Source organism: Papilio machaon, chromosome 16 (genome assembly GCF_912999745.1).
Source record: "Papilio machaon chromosome 16, ilPapMach1.1, whole genome shotgun sequence".
NCBI classification, from domain to species: domain Eukaryota; kingdom Metazoa; phylum Arthropoda; class Insecta; order Lepidoptera; family Papilionidae; genus Papilio; species Papilio machaon.
In genome coordinates, this window is record NC_060001.1 from 6,832,409 (window position 1) to 6,851,706 (window position 19,298).

Genomic DNA, 19,298 nt, shown 5'->3' on the forward strand with positions numbered 1-19,298 from the left:
CACTCACTGCCACATCCAGGGTTGAAGTGGACGATAGATCTATGGTAAAAACTCCATCTCCACTAGCCGCGGGAACCACTTTCGTTTGCCGTTTGGGCATTTTAAAACACGTGACAACTCTATATGTACGCACCATTTTGCACTTAATTCACTCAGAACACTTAAGGAGGGGAAAAAAAATTAAAATTTGCGCAGAACACGTGCGCACGCGCAAGACATGCGCGTTGGAATGACAGGTTTAGGTCATTATAGTGAAACGTGGTTGGGTGAGTCAGTCAGGTAAGTGCCTTGAGCTTTAGCGATAGATCCCGCATTTATTGGCAACCTTTTTTTACGACCAGCTTAAGTTAGAAGATAGTTGAGCCGTGAATTTGTTAAACTTAGTCGTGTTACTGTTATTAATTATGGAAAATTCATTTTTGTTTAAACATAAATTATGCTAATTCCCTTAGAAGTTATCTTATTTAATTTTATAAATGCAAGTTTAGATGTTTGTTAGGAGGTCAACGGATCTTGATGAAATTTGTCACAGGTGTAAAAAATATTCTGGAAGAACACATAGGCTACTTATTAAGTTTTTTTTTGATACCACGCGGACGGAGTCGCAGGCGACAGCTAATGTGTAATAATATACAACGCTCATAAATTACAATTTGGTTCATTATATTGTCGGGTCCTCATTATCGAAAATAAACGGTTTTCTCCATGAATCTAAAACCGCATATTATATGCAATAATTTGTATAAATTTAAATATTTATGTAACAGTATAAATTATGCAACACTGAAATGGTAACAATACTAAACGTGTTAACTAATATATAACTAACTAGCTCTCACCCACGACTCCGGAATTAAAATAAATGAAAGAAAAATGTTTTTACATCTACATCTGTTCCAAATTTCATCAAGATCCGTTGAGCCTTTCTTGAGATACATTCAAACAAATATCCATTCATCTAAACATTCGCATTTATAATATTAATAAGATTTATAACAGCAAACTCCATCCATATCAGTTGTATTTCCGCGGTAAATTAAACATGTTTAAACAAATCGCAATTTACAATTAGTCATACCATTGTTTTGGGTTATTCCCTTATATTAATGTAATTATATTATTCATACTAGCTATCGCCCGCGACTCCGACCGCGCGCAGTTAAAAAAAAAAGAAAAAAATGAAAAATAGATGTTGGCCGATTCTCAGACCTACTGAATATGCTCACAAAATTTCATGAGAATCGGTCAAATCGTTTCGGAGGAGTACGGGAACGAAAACTGTGACACGAGAATTTTATATATTAGATTAGTTTACTAATATATAACTAATATGTGGCGCCATCTTTTCGAATGCAGTGATAACTTCATTACCATGATTTTTCTGGACCAGTGGGCTTAACACTAATATTTGTGATACTCACTATCGTATCAACTACAAAATTTGTATTACAATTTGGGCAGCGCCCCCTATCGGGTTTAAAGTACACCAAAAATCTCATACTAACGATGACGATACGAAGGCTATTGTCAGAATTATTAGTACCATGTAATTTTAAAACCACATGTTTTATGAGAATGTTTTTGGTAATGGAAATCTTATCTAAGTATTTTTAGAATGTAATTTTCAACAACTACTTATTATGTAATGTTTAGCTGGTCGTGTTATGTAAAATACATAAGTCAATATTTGTATTATTTATATGTTTTTTTGAAGATAACATGCTCTATGCATGATAGTGATAAAAAATCTTAAAAGATAAAATTAACTTATTAATTACAATAAAGCTTAATTTTAAATACAACTATATTTTTAAATGTTTATTTTTTTTTATTATTTACATAAACATTAGTTTATTTAAATAATAAAAAAAATATGATCAAGTTAAAATAATATTAAAAAAAATATTTTAAAAAACTCAACCATAATAAAAAGTAAAGTTAACAACAACTGGAAATATTAATTTGAATATAAATTAAATGCGATCATGTTACGAGATTAGTTTACTTGTTTGACAGCAAAAGGAAACATTAAAATCCAGTTTCTAAGATCGGAGAAAACGTGATAGGAAAGTGTGAAGAAAATAATTTTCTTTCCTCTTCATTAACGATTTAAACGTAACGGTTATATTTTATCAGATTTTCGGAGAGAATCTTTGATGCGAAAAGACATCATCTTTCTATCCTCGTCACTCTATCTGGGGGTGGGGGGTTGTGGCAGATTTCTTCCAAAACTTCATATTTCGTCATCTATTTGTAGATGTCACTGTAAACTAAATATAACATGCAAATATCTCAAGAATTTTTTTTTTCATTACCATGTTACCAATTTAATATTCTCAAGAATCACATTTCTCAGAATTTCATAAAGTCTAGAATAAGATTTTTTTTGTCACATAGTTTTTTTATTTTTCTTTAAGGTTATATTTAAATGCTGAATCTCGAGCCACGTCTGTTCTCAGAAGATTCGAATAACTACATATGAGTCATTGCAAAACTATTTAAGGCTATACTTTGCTATGGCTGCCATTTTAAAACTTTATTTTGGGATAAATTCTAACCTCGTTCGCCATTACTTATTTTTACATTGATAAATTATTTTTTAGATATTTTCTAGCATATTCTATTATATGCAATTATTACAGATACCAGTTTAATTAATTTAAATGAAAAAAATATTTTTTGTTTTAAAATGCATCCAATGGCGCTATTTTATTCACGAGAGCCTGTATTACTCGGGTTGGTTCTTCAGACTAACTTTAAGATAGTTATTTCGAAGTACAAATTCATAGACACTACAAAATTGAGCTGATCTCGTGACTTTTAGAACAGTCTCTTATATTTCAATCCTTTAAAAAATAAACTTATGGACCCTACAGATCATATCAGTTATTGTTAATTTTAACGACTGGGTTCCACGAGTTGAAAATAATTAGTTCTGTTCATCCGTTTTTTATAAGCTGTGATTTCATCTTATTGTCTCCAGTATCCTCGTCTGCATTATGTTTTATTCATTTCAGTTCATTTGCATATAAATTAGTAATTTTAAATATGGGTAATAAATTAAATTAAACCGAAGAACGATATAATTTTAAATGCGCAATTCCTCAAAGAATATTTTTCTCCTATCTTGGCTAATATCTTGCTTTGAAACTGCAAGCAAATTTTCACCAAAAATAATCTCTGATCAAAACTGAAATTATTACATTCATTAATTTTATAGCATTTATTACAAAAATCAAAATTTAATTGAAGTTAATCATTAGTAAAATACTCCTTCATTGTACAATAAAAATAAATTGTATAAGTAGACAACAATTAAAAACAAATCAAAAAACATTATAACTCTCGATCCTGCTGAAAACTTTGATCTTCATCATGATGACGGCGAGCAGCCAGTCCGCTGGTAGCAGCACGTGCCGGATGTCATGGTCGATGTGGTGGCCCTCCACTCTAAACGTCATCTGAAGATAAATATGTATATGTACAATATCCACTTTTCGGTCTAGTTTCTTGACCTTTTTATCTGCCAACTTCTTTGTATCAACACTCGCTTCATTGTCCCCTTCATTGCTCAATATTTTCCTTGTATTTACCACTTTGTTTGCCCCTTTTATTGCCATCTTCTTAGCCCCTTCATTGTCGTCATTGCCTGATTTAAGTTTGAACACGACCCCACCATTTGTTAAATGATAATGTTCCCCAAAGATAGTACGCGCTTACTTAGTGAATGTCTATTTATCTTATTATTATGTACATATACTTCCTTTTATGCCCTTTTTTCTATAGTCTTCATTGCTCCTGTCTCTATCCTCATATCGCCAACCAAAATGTGCTCTAACTCGATAATCATCATCATCTAACTCGATAATACTGCATGCTTATATTTCTTTCTGTAAAAAACTTACCTTTGGAACTCCTCGTTTCTCCGGTGGTTCTATAAGTTTATCTTGTACTCGGAAAAACGCTGAGGCAGTAGCTTGTGGTATGGGATAAGATACTGTCGGTTGACTGAAGATGGCCTGCAATCAAGATTACTTCGTGAAACGTACTTCTTCCAGTTTTATTTTCAAAGACTTCTTTAGATCAATATTATCTTTTATAACTAAGGCTTTTTCATTCTTCTCATGAGCCGTTACAAAAAAAACTACTACCTCTTTTTACTCATATTTTTTGGTACTAAGTTATTTTAATCTTGCATTTTTCACCTCGAAATAGAAATACTGCAAACATTCGTCTTTAGAGCTGCCTTTATATTTCAGTGAATATTTGAAAAGATTTGTTAGTTTCCACGTCTTCTCGATGGTGTCAGCGATGAGATCCCGGCTTGTTATTGCTAAAGGGGGCTCCAGGCGTGACAGGTTCACTTTGGCGGGTGCCGCGTACACGTCACGACTATCTGTAAAGAAAAGTATGATTTTAAGGAACTCTAAATGTCTCTTGGTATCCATCAACAGTCAAAAATTATACTAAAATTGTTAGTTGAGATGTGATCTATCTCTTTTAATAAAAACTCTACACTGGTCTAATCCACAAAGGGAGAGTCCATCAAGAAATTGAACTGAATCCCTTCTTAGGACTTGACGAATGAACACAGTCTTACAGCTTCATTCGACCATATGAGGAGTGATCATTGTGATGTTGTCTCTTATTAACAAACCAAGACTAAGGAAGAAAGTAAAAGAGATGGCATGATTGTGGAAAGTTCAACTCTGGTTGATTGCAGTTTTAGATTTTGCTCTACATCACTGCATTGTGTCAAAAGAGGCCAAAATCTGTAGTTATATTAGGATACATTAGCTCTGTATATTTTAATCCTAAATTAATACTAACTAGCCAGTTGCTTCAAAGTCTGCCGGTCACCCAGCATCTCTTTCGCTCGGTTTATCACCGAAACCACAGTGTTTATCGCTCGCTCCTCATATGAATATACCTCAGGGATATTCATATTTCACACTTAGATCGTTTAAATATCTCCAAAGAACACTGAATTATGCAGTTATACTGTAAGTGTGGCATTTTTGAAAGTCATTGTAATGTCAAATGTATTTTTTTCATAATAATTAAAAGCTTTGTGATCGAAAAAGGTTTCATAGTTTTAAATTTTGATTCCGAAATTCTTAACTATTCGTGTGTTAGGTTGTCAACACTGATCACGGAAGAAAATAGTTTATATAAGCCGTAAAAAGCAGGAATTTGACCTCAACTAAATAACTGAATTTTCGCAATACTGTTTCTTTCCACTTGTAAAATTAATAAATTGTTACGTGTTACAAGTCATTAAGCCAAAAGAAATGTTAAGCAAAAAAATTTAATTCGATGTGATTATGTTATTTCAAACGCGATAAACAAAAATATATTTTACGGCTTCGTGACTGAATTGGATTAAGAAATATTCAACAAAATTGTACGTAACATTTTCCTATCGAAATTACAGTACATGTTATTAAAAGGTTCGTTATATTTGTGTAAAATAAAAACTAGTCTAATTGCATGCAAACTAAATACCTCTTCATTGTTATTTGTTAGATTCGTAGTTATTGTTTTAGATGGATGGATGGATGGATGTTTGTTATAAAGTGACTCCTGAACGGCTCAACGGATTTAGATGAAATTTAGCACAGACCTAGAACATAGTCCGGATGAACACTTACAATACTTATCAAGTTTTTTTTAATTTCACATACACAGAGACACGGTCGACAGCTAGTAATACATAAAGCAAGAAACTTTATTAAAAAAACGAAAATCGTACTTATATTTTATTTTTTAGAGCACAAACCTGCTTCTTTAAAACTCAACGAAAACATATCTTCATCCTTTTTATTTAACTTGACAAAAAAACAGACAACGACATGTTTTACACTGTTTTTAAGCAGTGTTAACTCACAGGCACTGGTCCTGTATAAAAGAAAGTGAAAGTGTCGGAATATAGGTGAGAGGGAAAGTGTGTCTTGAGACAGAAGTATGTGATTAGAATTACTTAGTATAGGCATATTATTGAAGTGATTTATCAGCTAAATAAGTCGAATGTAGGATAATTTATAAAAAAAGCAAGTTCTTTATTACTATCTTATACAGTTATTCGTATGATAAAGGAAAATATGATGAGTGAAGTCAACTTACTCGCAAGGAGCCAGCGTTATTGACTATTGTAGTCACTACTAATTTAAAGAAGGCTGAAAAGCCTTGACGGAGACGGTGTCAAACTATCACTTTGTATTCTTCGATTTTTTATACGTATAAGTAATTTTTGGTTAGGTGCTGCTCATAATTGATAGGCAATATTAATAAAGAATCTGAATTAAAAGGTACAATTATATCATTACTTATATGTAATATAACATCCACGTATGAAGTTAATATTAGCTTCTGTTATTACCGATAACCACAAAAGCCACTATTCTATTGTTACTAGTATTTAATATGAGCGGCCTGTACCAACTGTATTACTTAGTGCGTCATGCGCGCGAAAGTAAATAGTTTTTTTTTAAATTCCATGACTCACCGGACACACGGCTCGGTGGCTGTATTTAAACGGTTTAAAAATAACTGGCAGTTAAGGCTATACGGTATGTGGTTTGGAATGATTATGAAGAAAAAAATATTGAGAAAATGGTATACTCTTTAGCAATTATTATAGCTATCGTCGGTTTTAGACGTGACCTTTGTCCATAGAAATATGCAGTAAGTTAAACGGTTACAGATACGTTGCCTTTAATGGACAGAGGAAGGGACGTACAAAAAGAGGATATTTCCCTTTAAGAATAGGATGAGAAGGGAATAGAAGTGCAATTGACCTTATAGTTGGCTACGGTTTGATGCTAAACGGGGCAACCGTATAACATAGAGGTATGTAAGATAATGCATAGTGCATGCAATGAGTTTAATTAGTCATTCCCCTCGCGGATATAGTAACGTGGACAAGGTTAGATAAGAGATCACGTAATGCCTCGCATGTTATTGTTTATGCCCTGTAGGATCAATGATCTGTGTCTTATTTTGGTCTTGGATTCAAAACCAATTGAAAAGCGACAAATTCCGACAGTTTGTTTCTTCAATACGTAAGAAGACAATGTCTTCTGCTAATGGTTGATTAAGGTGAGTAAAGGTAGAGGATGTGCAGGAAAAAGAATAATCCTTTTTTTAACTTTTCCTTTCCTCTGTCCAAACACATCTGCAACACATTACTTTGTTACAAATGTCTGTGTAGAAATCACTTGACATTATATGACTAGCTTGTTTCCCGCCTTATTGATAAAAAAATTATATAATTCGTAATTCCAAGGAATGTCTCTGTTGCGGACCTCTTTGCTTTTTTGATAACCGATGTAGTTTTCTATTATTGACAATCACATTTTTATTATATTGCTTCTTGACGTTTGGCTGTCGATTACCCTTTTTCTTACTATTTCTCAATTATTTGTTATTTATTTAAATATAGTCATTTGCAGAGTAATTGGTTTGTTCATTTCAGTTTGTTCATTTCATTTTGGTCCTTCACCCGTAAGTTTCCAGCGTACCTATTTTTCATTACGTAACTTTAGTTATTCATTCATTTCGTAGTATTTGCTTTCATTTTCACTACTTTATTTATTTTATTTTTTTCACCTAATGATCACCCGCAGTAAAAGTAAAATCATGCCGACAAGCCCTGCGACTAGTTCCCAACATGTAGACACCGTTGCCCCAAGTGAGAAGTCAAAGTCATCACGCTCGTCGTCCACAATTAAGGCTCAAAGGGCCGCCATAGAGGCCCTCGCTCTGCGCCGACGTCTCGAGCACGAACAGGAGCTCGCTGAACACGAGAGGCAACGTGAAAGTCGACTGGCAGCACTCCGTCGGCAGGTGGAGGAGGGCGAACTGCAGGCCGAACTTGCCGCTCTCGATGCGGAAGCCGCTTCAAGTCGCAGCAGTCGCAGTGGTTCGGCCAGGATCAGCGGAGAAAGAACAGAAAGATGGGTACAAAGTTTAGGACAGCCAGTTTGCGTTGGCGAAGATACAGTTATTAGAGGCATCCCCGCAGTAGGGCGCGAGCAAGTAATAGTTCCGCCTCCCGGCCACCAGGCACCTCTGCCGGCCACTGGGTCAACTGCATCCCCTTTTAACAGTTTTTTTCACCAGAAGCAACTCTCGAACGTCAATAGGCCGTCCGAGGCGGCCATGCTATGCGTTGGCGAAGATACAGTTAATAGAGGCATTCCCGTAGTAGGGCGCGAGCAAGTAATGGTTCCGCCTCCCGGCCACCAGGCACCTCTGCCGGCCACTGGGTCAACTGAATCCCCTATTAACCGTTTTGTTCTTCAGAAGCAATTTTCAAACGTCACAAAAGCGTCCGAGGCGGCCGTGTTAACGCGACCGCTCATATCCACGGAGGTTGATCAGAGTAGCCTGCTTCAAGCTGTTGCTGACACTGCAGCTGCGGCCAAGGCGCTTGCTACTTCGCACCGTCATAAACATAAGATAGAATTGTTTCCTTTCGACGGAGATGCTTTAACATGGCTACATTTTAAACGTATTTTTAATTTAACCAAAAGCAATTTTTCAGATATTGAAAATATTAGTAGGTTACAAAATGCTCTTCGCGGCGCGGCCCGAGATGCAGTTGGGTCACTGTTGCTGGCTACAGAGGACCCAAACGATATAATTAGAGCTCTGGAGGAGAACTTCGCTCGCCCGGAAATTATAGTATTTAAGGAAGTCTCCGCTCTAAAAAATCTACCACGTTTGGGAAATGACTTGAAAGAGTTAATTACGATAACGAATAAGGTACGTAATTCTATATCTTCTTTTAAAATACTGGAACAAGTTGAGTACTTGCACTCTCCAGAACTATTTCACGCCGTCTTAGGAAAATTAAACCCGGTTACTAAAGTAAGATGGACGGACTTCGCTATGCAAGATACTACAGGGCGTCCTAAATTGGAGATTATGTCTGATTTTTTGAGGCGCGAGTTAGATCAACTTATTCGGTTCGGTTTATCACCGGAATCTTGCTCAATCCAACATTCACCACAAAACTCTCAAGTAAACAAACCGTATAAACGGGAAAACATTCACATAGTTACACACTCTAAACCTAATTCTAAGGTGGTGTCTACTCAAAAGCCTGAATGCGCGTTTTGCAAAAAAGATCACAATATTAAGTCATGTTCCGAGTTCAAAGCCTTATCTGTTGATGAAAGGTGGATATGGCTGCGTGAGGTAAAAGCGTGTTATAGATGTCTTAAGCGTTATTCACATCAATGGAAAACATGTAAAGTTAACCCTTGTGGTGTCGATGGGTGTTTATTACGTCATCATCCGTTACTGCATGGTAAACAACCCGCTTCTTCTATCAATACTGCGTTCGACACGCAATCCGCCGAAAATGATCATTCGACTACGCAGCACGAGCCTACATCTGTCGAAAAGGTAATAATTTCTACCACGTCTACAGGTGTTCAAGAACCCAGCTCTATCTTAACTATGTGCCCACGTGTATTTCTGAAAATCTTACCTGTTACTGTCTCTGGTCCCTCAGGAAGTTGCAATGTTTACGCACTTCTCGACGACGGTAGCACTGCTACGCTCATCGACTCAAGTATTGCTGCTCAAATAGGTGCGACAGGGCCTCACCAGAAAATAACGGTCAATAGTATCGGTGGTCTTAGTAGAAACGCTACGATATCGTATGTAGATTTTCACATTAAGGGTAGGCACACACGAGACACATTTTTAGTGAAAAATGCGAGAGCTATGGAGTCTTTATCTCTGCGTCCTCAAACAATTAGGCAGGAAACTATTGCTTCTTTCGCACATTTAGCAGATTTACCTTGCAACGTAACTTACGAAGATGCTACTCCATCAGTTTTAATTGGGGCAGAGCATTGGCATTTGTCCATCAGCAGCGAGGTAAGGTGTGGTGGTAAGAATGAACCCGTTGCCTGTTTAACTGCCTTAGGCTGGGTGCTTTATGGAATCGCGAGCAGTAAAACTAAATTAGTGGAGTTTGTTAACCACGGTGTGTGTATCGAACCTTCCGATGACGAGAAATTAGACTCTCTTATTAGGGAACAATACAAAATTGATTCATTAGGTATTTCTAAAAAAGAAACTCTACATTCTAAGGCAGATAAACGTGCAGTCGAGATCTTAGAAAAGACTGCTAGACGTCTCCCCACTTCTGGTCGATTTGAGGTTGGTATGCCGTGGCGTGACGATATACAGCGCATTCCCGACAGCTACCCTCAAGCCATGTCACGATTTTTAAGTCTAGAAAGGCGCATGGCTAAAGACGCTGACTTTGCAAAAGCATATGACGTGTTCATTTCAAACATGATAGCGAAAGGTTATGCAGAAGAATGTGCTCCTGAGTCATACTACGCCAACCACATTAAAGATAAACAATCTTCTTTTATGAGGCTATATTTACCCCATTTTGGCGTGTACCACCCTCAGAAACGTAAGCTTCGTGTAGTTCACGACGCCGCAGCCACGAATGAAGGCGTCAGCCTAAACTCTTTGTTGTTACCTGGCCCAGACCTGCTTCAGCCTTTGTTAGGTATTTTATTTCGGTTTCGCGAGGGTCGTATTGCTCTCACTGCTGATATCCGGGAAATGTTCCCTCAAGTAAGGATCAGGGAGCAAGATAGGGACGCTCTCCGGTATCTCTGGAGGTCAAGCAGAGACCAACCAATAAAGGAGTTTAGGATGACAGCCGTCATTTTCGGTGCGTGCTGCAGTCCATTTATAGCACAATTTATTAAAAATAAAAACGCTTGTGAGCACGAAAGTTTATTTCCTAAGGCAGCTCATGCTATTTTGTATAATCATTATATGGACGATTATATTGACTCTCTCGATGACGTTCAAGAGGCAGCACAACTGGCGGCAGATATTGTTACCGTACACAGCGATGCCTGCTTCGAAATACGGGGCTGGATTTCCAACGACCCATCAGCGCTGAAATTTATTCCTGCTGATCTTAGGGCCACTCAACCGTCGTCGGAAATCAATGTTGGCAGCTGCTCTGCAAATAATATTAGAGCATTAGGAGTATTGTGGAATCCCACAACAGATAATTTAGGGTTCCGTTCAGGGTTAGGTGAAACATTTCCGAACCCTCTCACAAAACGCAAAGTTCTTTGTCACCTCATGCGTGTGTACGACCCGTTAGGCTTATTAGCTCCAATAGTTGTAAAGGGTCGAATTTTATTCCAACAAACGTGGAGGTCTAATGTCGACTGGGACACCGAGTTCCAACCCACGGAAGCATTAAGGTGGTCTGATTGGTTTCAGGAGTTGTCAAAAGTTACTTCTTTGGAAATTCCACGTTGGTATTCTAACTCTAAAAACTTTGAACCAACTCAAAGGGAGTTACACGTTTTTGCTGATGCAAGTGAGCTCGCTTACGCATGTGTCGCTTATTGGCGTCTTTTGTACTCAGACGGCAGCATCGAGCTTTCTCTCATCTCTAGTAAGGCAAGAGTTACACCCTTGAAACCTACCTCTATCCCACGTTTAGAGCTCCAGGCCGCTTTAATAGCTTCTCGTCTCGCGGTCACCATTAAGGACAGTCATAGAAAACAACCGGCACATACCTTCTGTAATAAAACTCCATGTTGAGCAAGACTAATATTTTAATGTACCCTCTGAATAAACATAAAAATGCACAGATAACAAATCATTCACTTGTTTATGAATACAGATACTACATCATCCTCCTTCCTTTTTTTTTTTTTTTTTTTAACCAAAACATGCAAAAATCTTACAAACTAATTAGAACAGCAAAACTTAAACTTAACATAAAGTAAATACTTTTTTTTTTTTAACCATAATAATAACAGAAAAAAAAAATTTAAACTATTAACATTTAATGTAAAACTAAATAAGTATTTTAAACTTCAATTACGGAAACAAATTTTTAAACTTATTTTTCGCTGAAATAGCCGCCTGCCTAACATCAATTTTTTGCGCATTATTATTGGGTAAGAGTGAAGACGTTGCGATTGTGGTGGCCTCGTTACCTAGGTCGCGTTGTAATGCCGAGTCTGCGCTAGACGTTCCCGGGATGCAGCCGCTCTCAGTGGGTTCAGTAGCGCCATAGGCACTGCCCTGCTGACCAATATTAATCAAATGCCGCCTATTACGTCTGTAACATCTGCCCGCGGCATCACTAACAAAGTAAGATCGTGGTTGCGCAGCGCGCGCCTGCACACGGCCGCGCCTGCGCCGACTCACTCCGTCCGCGATGATCACCTCCTGCCCGGCCTGCAGCTCCGGGAGCGCCCTGGAGTGACAGTCGTATCTAGTTTTACACTTAAATTGTTTTTCTCGAATGTTTTTATAATCTTCGCTATTGTCTCGAGAAGGTTTAAGTTTGCTCAAATGAATGGGAAGCCGAGTATTTATCCTACGACCCATCAATAACTCCGAAGGTGAAGCGATGCCGTCACGCGGTGTCGCTCGAAAATTTAATAATCCTAGATAAAAATCAGTGCCCGACAAATACGATTTCTTTAACATTTCTTTTACGGTTCTAACAGTTCTCTCACTCCGTCCATTCGACTGCGGATAATGGGGCGACGTTGTGATATGATCAAAACCCCACGTCCTACAAAACAATGCGAACTCTTTCGACGCGTAAGCGGGCCCGTTGTCTGTCACCAGATGGGCCGGAATGCCGTGTCGAGCAAATTGCTCCTTTAAAGCGCCGATAACTGATCTGCTACAAATATTCGTTAACATAACTACCTCAACAAAATTCGAAAAGTAATCCACTAATATAAGATAATAGTTTTTTCCTATTTGAAAAATATCTGAACCTACCTTGACCCAGGGTATATCAGGTATGTGATGAAACAAGAGGGGTTCACGCGGGGGGCGCGGAGCGCGCTCTGTACACGCTGCGCAGCGCCGCACGCGCTGCTCGACATCGCGCGACATGCCCGGCCAGAACATGACTTCGCGCGCGTGCCGCTTGCAACGGTCTATGCCCATGTGCCCGTCGTGAACGCGTTCTATCATCTCCTTACGCAGACCGCGCGGTATATACACAAGATTGTCCTTAAAAATTATGCCATCGACGTATTCAAATAATTCCCTGTAGGACCACTGCGCGCGAACACGTTCATCGACTTCGTATTTATTGTCTGGCCAACCGTTACCTATATACGATATTAAAAGTTGACACTCTTCATCTTTGGCTGTAAATTCCTTAACAAGTTTTGTTTTTTCACTACTGAATCTGACATTTTCTAACAAAAAACAGGTCTGCTCCTCGACTTCGTTACTTATGTTATCCGACAATATTTCTCCTAGCGGAGCTCTCGACAGTGTATCCGCAATATACATATACTTTCCGGGCTTGTATACAACTTTAAAATCATAAGCTTGTGCCCTTAACATCATGCGTTGGAGGCGAGCCGGCACCGAGTCCAAAGATTTCTTAAACAAGGATTCTAATGGTTTGTGGTCTGTCTCCACCGTAACGTCCGACCTACCGAAAACATATTGATGGAACCGCTCCAACGCAAAAACGATAGCTAGTAATTCCTTTTCAATCTGCGCATAGCGACATTGCGTGTCGTTGAGCGTCATGGAGGCAAACTCGACGGGACGACCTCGCTGCAGCAGTACGGCGCCGAGCGCGCGCGCACTCGCGTCCACCGACACCAGCACTGGCGCGCGCGTCTCGTACAACGCCAATACGGGCGCGCCGCTCAGCAGCCGCTTGACGCGCGTCACCGCCGCCTCATGTACCCTGTCCCAGCACCACACGCTATCTTTTTTTAACAAACATCTCAACGGATAAACTTCCTCGGAATAATTCGGTATATATTTCGATAAATAATTAACCATGCCCAAAAAACGTTCCAAAGACGGCCTATCTTTAGGTGGTGGCATATCCGTAATAGCCCTTAATTTACTCCTATCTATTTGCATGCCGCTAGCGCTGAAAGTATGACCTAGATAATTAATTTGTTTTACGGCGAATTCACATTTTTTACGATTAAATTTAATACCTACTTCTCTGGCCCTATCGAGAAGGGCCTTTAAGCGCCTATCGTGTTCTTCGATATTTACGCCCCAAACGACAATATCGTCTACAAACGAGTCAACGCCTTCTAAATCCTCTAGAATCTGTCGAATTTTTGAATGAAAAACTTCCGGTGCACAATTAATTCCGTACGGTAAGCGCAAGAACTGGTAACGCCCGAAAGGCGTCCCGAAGGTACATAAATCGGCGCTCGCATCATCGATCTCACACATCCAGAAGCCCGAGCGCGCGTCGAGCTTGCTGAAAACGGTGGCCCCTTGCAGCCTGCAAGCTATCTCCGCGAGCGTGGGCAACGGATAGTGTGCGCGGAGCACGGCTTTGTTGAGCGGACGCGGATCAAGACACACGCGAATGCCGCCGTCCTTCTTGGCGGCCACCACTATCGCGTTAACCCACTCCGTCGGATGAGAAACTTTTCGTATCACGCCTAACTCCGTCATGCGATTCAATTCGACTAACAACTTTTGTCTAACACCTATAGGTATTTTTCTAACAGGACATATCGACGGTTGTACACTCTCATCGATTACAATTTTATATTTACCCGGTAACTTGCCCAACCCCTTGAACAAATCGTCGTAAGATGTAATGTCAATAGTATGGATACGCCTTATCATACCTAATTCTTCACAAGCATTTTTACCGAGTACACTTTGACAATTATGTTTAGTAACAATGAAATGCAAATTATATGTACGACTTTTGTATGTCCATGACAAATCACATGCTCCGACAACAGTTAAGTAATTACCACAAAATGACTGCGCTCTTGTGTTATCTGAATATAAAATAGCAAAGTCGCATCCTAGTCTTTTAAACGTATCTATAGAAATAACATTTAGATCTGAACCCGTATCTAACTTAAATAACTCGCGATTTCCACTACAATTTAAAATTAAATATTCATACCATTTGCCGCCATACTTGTTGTCCTTACATTTTTCACGAAGAGTCGAAACATGATAAAGATCCTTATCACTATCACTTTCGTAACTTACATTTAATTGCATTACTTTTTTATAAAACTTTTGCCGACAACACTTTTTAAAATGTCCTATTTGATTGCATAAAAAACAAATAGCCTTTTTAGCTGGGCAGGTAATATCGCTATTGCAATTGTAATTAGCGCAACAAAGACATTTAACTCGCGGCGAGACTTCGGAGCGCCGACGCGCCGCCGGCAGGGGGCGCTGTTGGCCGCCGCGACCGCGCCCGCGCCGCCCGTTGCCCCACGCGCCCGGCTCCGGCTCCGCCGATCCGCCTTTTGTTTCTTCTATCTGCTGAGTCTCCTCGTTAGACATTTCATTTGCCTGACATATTTTTACTGCCTTAGCCAGCGTAAGATCCTCGGTCCTGAGTAATCTTTCCCTCACGACGCCATCCGCTACTCCACAAACTATTCTGTCGCGTATCAAGCCGTCTTCTAAATGTTCGAACTCACAGGACTGACTCAACAATTTAAGTGCGGTGACATATTCGTCTATGGACTCCCCTCGGTTTTGAGATCGCGTAAAAAATTTAAATCTGGTGATCGTCGTATTTTGCTTCGATCCAAAGTGTTCATTAAATTTTTTCACCAAAATCTCGATATCCTCGGCGTCCTCATCTTTCGTAAATTTAAACGTAGTATACACATCGTAACCTTCCGGGCCGATTAAATTCACTAACAGACTGCTTTGTACATCTTTTGTACTTTTGTGTACTCCCGACGCTTTCAAAAAGACTTGAAACTGTTTATACCACTTTCGCCAGGCGTCTGCGCGCGCCGCCGGCCCACCGTGTAAAATTAATTCTGCTGGAGGTCTAGCGTGCTCCATTTTAGCGCAAAACTACACTTTTCTAATAAAATCGTAATTTAACACCGCTGTCACCATGTAATAAAACTCCATGTTGAGCAAGACTAATATTTTAATGTACCCTCTGAATAAACATAAAAATGCACAGATAACAAATCATTCACTTGTTTATGAATACAGATACTACACCTTCTTTTGGACTGATTCTATGACAGTCCTTCAGTGGTTACGTAGTGACGCGCGCTCTTTTAAGCCTTTTGTTGCCCATCGTTTAGGCGAAATTATTGAAAACTCTTGCGTCAGTGACTGGCGATGGGTACCAACAGACTTGAATGTTGCCGATGACGCTACCAGAACGCGATCAATTAACCTCGACGCGTCCCACAGATGGTTCCGCGGACCATCTTTTCTATTTAAATCCTTTGAGGACTGGCCTACAGAGCCGAGGTATGCCTCACCAAATACCGATGAACTCAAGACCAATAGTTTTGAGTTGGTCGGACTAACTTCCTTTGTAGAAGAGTTACCGACACCTGTCACAGCTATTTTTGCTAATTTTAGTAATTGGCAGCGCTTATTACGTGCCACAGCCCGGGTACTTCAAGCTGCGGCAAAGTTTGGTGTAATTTTGGCTTCCTTCAGAAATTCTAAATTGAAAGGCGAAGTTGTTTGTGCCCGCCATCCTTCAGCGTCCACTACCCTACCGCCTCTTAGTGCAGATTTAATAAAGGCCGCTGAAAGGCAAATTCTGCAACGAACACAGCTCGAGAGCTTTTCCATAGAATTTCTTCATGTCCTGAATTCGAAGCCTATTCCTCCGAACAGTCGTCTCAAAAAACTGTCACCCGCTTTGGGAGAGGACAAATTACTGCGGTTAGCCGGAAGAATTAAAGCCGCAGAAGGCATTGATCCTGACACACGCTTTCCCATCCTTCTTGACGGTCGTCACCCAATTGTACGTTTATTGGTACAATTTTATCATCGAAAAGCGGGTCACGCAAATTATGAACTAGTCGTGAACGAATTAAGACAAAAATACTGGTTGTTAAGGCTGAGGAACACAGTGAGAACAGTAGCTAAAGAGTGTCTGATCTGCAGAATTAGAAAGTCCTTGCCGGTGAACCCGAAAACAGGAGATCTGCCACCTGAAAGATTAGCTCACCATCGACGGCCCTTTACTTTTACGGGCCTGGACTACTTCGGCCCCATAAGCGTCACTATCGGGCGCAGGCATGAAAAACGTTATGTGGCTCTTTTCACCTGTTTAACTGTCAGAGCCCTTCACCTGGAGATGGTACATAGTCTATCTACTGACTCTGCCATCATGGCTATTAGAAGGTTCATTGCAAGACGGGGCTCTCCAGATACTATTTTTTCGGACAACGGAACCTGCTTTGTTGGTGCCAATCGCATTCTCAGAGAGTTCTACGGTGAAAATGTCGAAGATTTCATGAGCACTCAAGGAATACGCTGGAAGTTCACCCCACCAGCAGCACCTAATTTTGGAGGATGTTGGGAGCGCTTGGTGCGATCAGTTAAAGTAGCTCTGAACGCAACATTAACCGAACGAGCTCCAAAAGAAGAAACCCTAAGCAGTTTACTAGCCGAGGCAGAAGCCATTGTCAATTCACGTCCATTAACTCATGTATCTACAGATCCTGACGACCCGACAACACTCACAACATTTCATTTCTTAATCGGTTCTTCGTCCATGCAGACCCTACCTACTGCCTTGAATGATCACGATTTGGTCAGCCGTTCTGAATGGAGGAAAGCATTGAGGCTAGCGGATCATTTTTGGTCACGTTGGATGCGCGAGGTTCTCCCGACACTACAACCACGTGAGCAGCCAAGAGGCAACCGCAGTTCAACAGCTCTTCAAGAGGGTGACATAGTGATCATAGCTGATTCTAACTTACCCCGTGGGACATGGCCACGAGGCCGTGTCGCGAAAACGTACTGTGGGAAAGATCAGGTGATAAGGGTAGTGGACGTAACAACAGCAGGGGGTATGCTACGCCGACCCGTACGAAAGCTGGTTAGGCTCTCCACCTAAGGCCTTGACTGACCTTGGTTTGAATAACCAGTTTGTGCTTAGCTGCACGAGGGGGAGGATGTTGCGGACCTCTTTGCTTTTTTGATAACCGATGTAGTTTTCTATTATTGACAATCACATTTTTATTATATTGCTTCTTGACGTTTGGCTGTCGATTACCCTTTTTCTTACTATTTCTCAATTATTTGTTATTTATTTAAATATAGTCATTTGCAGAGTAATTGGTTTGTTCATTTCAGTTTGTTCATTTCAGTCTCTTCTGTCACGTTTGTTGAAAAGTCAGTCAGAAGTCAGGGTTTATGCATGTTTATTTTTTATTGCACTTTATTTAACAAATGTCTAGCACATATCTATCTATCTATATATATAAAAGAAAGTCGTGTTAGTTACACTATTTATAACTCAAGATCGGTCGAACTGATTTAGCTGAAAATTGATGGGGAGGTAGCTTAGAACTAGGAGACGGACGTAGGAACTTTTTTATATTGTGTGCATTTTTTTATTCTGCGTGGACGGAGTCGCGGGTAAAAACTAGTCTTATATGTATAAAAGAAAGTTGTGTTAGTTACACTATTTATAACTCAAGATCGGTTGAACTGATTTAGCTGAAAATTGATGGGGAGGTAGCTTAGAACTAGGAGACGGACATAGGAACTTTTTTATCTTGTGTGCATTTTTTTTATTCCGCGCGGACGGAGTCGCGGGTAAAAGCTAGTTTATTATGGATTAAAATAATGTCAAAAAAAGTTAATATATTACTCTTACTTACAATGGACTAGTATTCTAGTTAGGCTCACTTTCATCAACTAGCCCATAAAGTTTTTTTAGATAGCTACCTCTTTGGTTAAGTGTCTATAAATCTAAAGCAAAATTATGAACTTAGGTGTCACCGTTGGTGAAAATAAATTATTACTAGGGGCCTACTAATGCTACAAGGGCCCCCTACATTTAAGGGAAGTCTGATGAAAATGGCCCTTATTACCTATTTAATAAGGAAACAGAAGAGAGTTTTATACATGTGGTCTTATCGTGGGTTTCCTATGTCAAAGCACCCAATGTATAGCATTTTTAAGTCTATCTATATATATAAAAGAAAGTTGTGTTAGTTAGACTATTTATAGCTCAAGAACGGCTGAATCGATTTGACTGAAATTTGGTGGGCAGGTAGCTTAGAACCAGGAAACGGACATAGGAATTTTTACCCCGTTTTCTATTTTTTATTCCGCGCGGACGGAGTCGCGGGTAAAAGCTAGTAGTTTATAAACCTTACTAATATTATAAATGCGAATGATTAGATGGATGGATGTTTGTTACAAAGTATCTCCAGAACTGCTGCATGGATCTCGTTGAATCTCACGCTCACGGAATAAAACGTAGGTTAATTAAGTTATATTTTTTAATCCCAAAC

At 39.4% G+C, this 19,298-nt stretch overlaps 4 protein-coding genes across 4 annotated transcripts; 2 read left to right on the plus strand and 2 right to left on the minus strand.

Annotated features, from left to right (window-relative positions):
• Nucleotides 1–3,280: 3,280 nt before the first annotated feature.
• On the minus strand, nt 3,281–5,011 carry LOC106716709. The gene is made up of 4 exons (XM_014510274.2): nt 4,831–5,011; nt 4,206–4,396; nt 3,906–4,019; nt 3,281–3,461 (listed from the first exon to the last, which is right to left on the minus strand). The coding sequence occupies exons 1-4, from the start codon at nt 4,943–4,945 to the stop codon at nt 3,327–3,329; spliced, it is 555 nt and encodes a 184-aa protein (XP_014365760.1). The 5' UTR covers nt 4,946–5,011; the 3' UTR covers nt 3,281–3,326.
• A 2,627-nt stretch (nt 5,012–7,638) lies between these two features.
• On the plus strand, nt 7,639–11,604 carry LOC123721809. Its single transcript, XM_045681672.1, has 2 exons — nt 7,639–8,446; nt 8,546–11,604. The coding sequence occupies exons 1-2, from the start codon at nt 7,639–7,641 to the stop codon at nt 11,602–11,604; spliced, it is 3,867 nt and encodes a 1,288-aa protein (XP_045537628.1).
• Nucleotides 11,605–11,610: 6 nt separating this feature from the next.
• LOC106716320 (uncharacterized protein K02A2.6-like) lies at nt 11,611–15,855 on the minus strand. The gene is made up of 5 exons (XM_045681673.1): nt 15,177–15,855; nt 14,004–14,816; nt 12,380–13,946; nt 12,006–12,268; nt 11,611–11,630 (listed from the first exon to the last, which is right to left on the minus strand). The coding sequence occupies exons 1-5, from the start codon at nt 15,853–15,855 to the stop codon at nt 11,611–11,613; spliced, it is 3,342 nt and encodes a 1,113-aa protein (XP_045537629.1).
• Nucleotides 15,856–16,042: 187 nt separating this feature from the next.
• LOC123721811 lies at nt 16,043–17,890 on the plus strand. Its single transcript, XM_045681674.1, has one exon. The coding sequence runs from the start codon at nt 16,043–16,045 to the stop codon at nt 17,888–17,890; it is 1,848 nt and encodes a 615-aa protein (XP_045537630.1).
• The last annotated feature ends 1,408 nt before the right edge of the window (nt 17,891–19,298 follow it).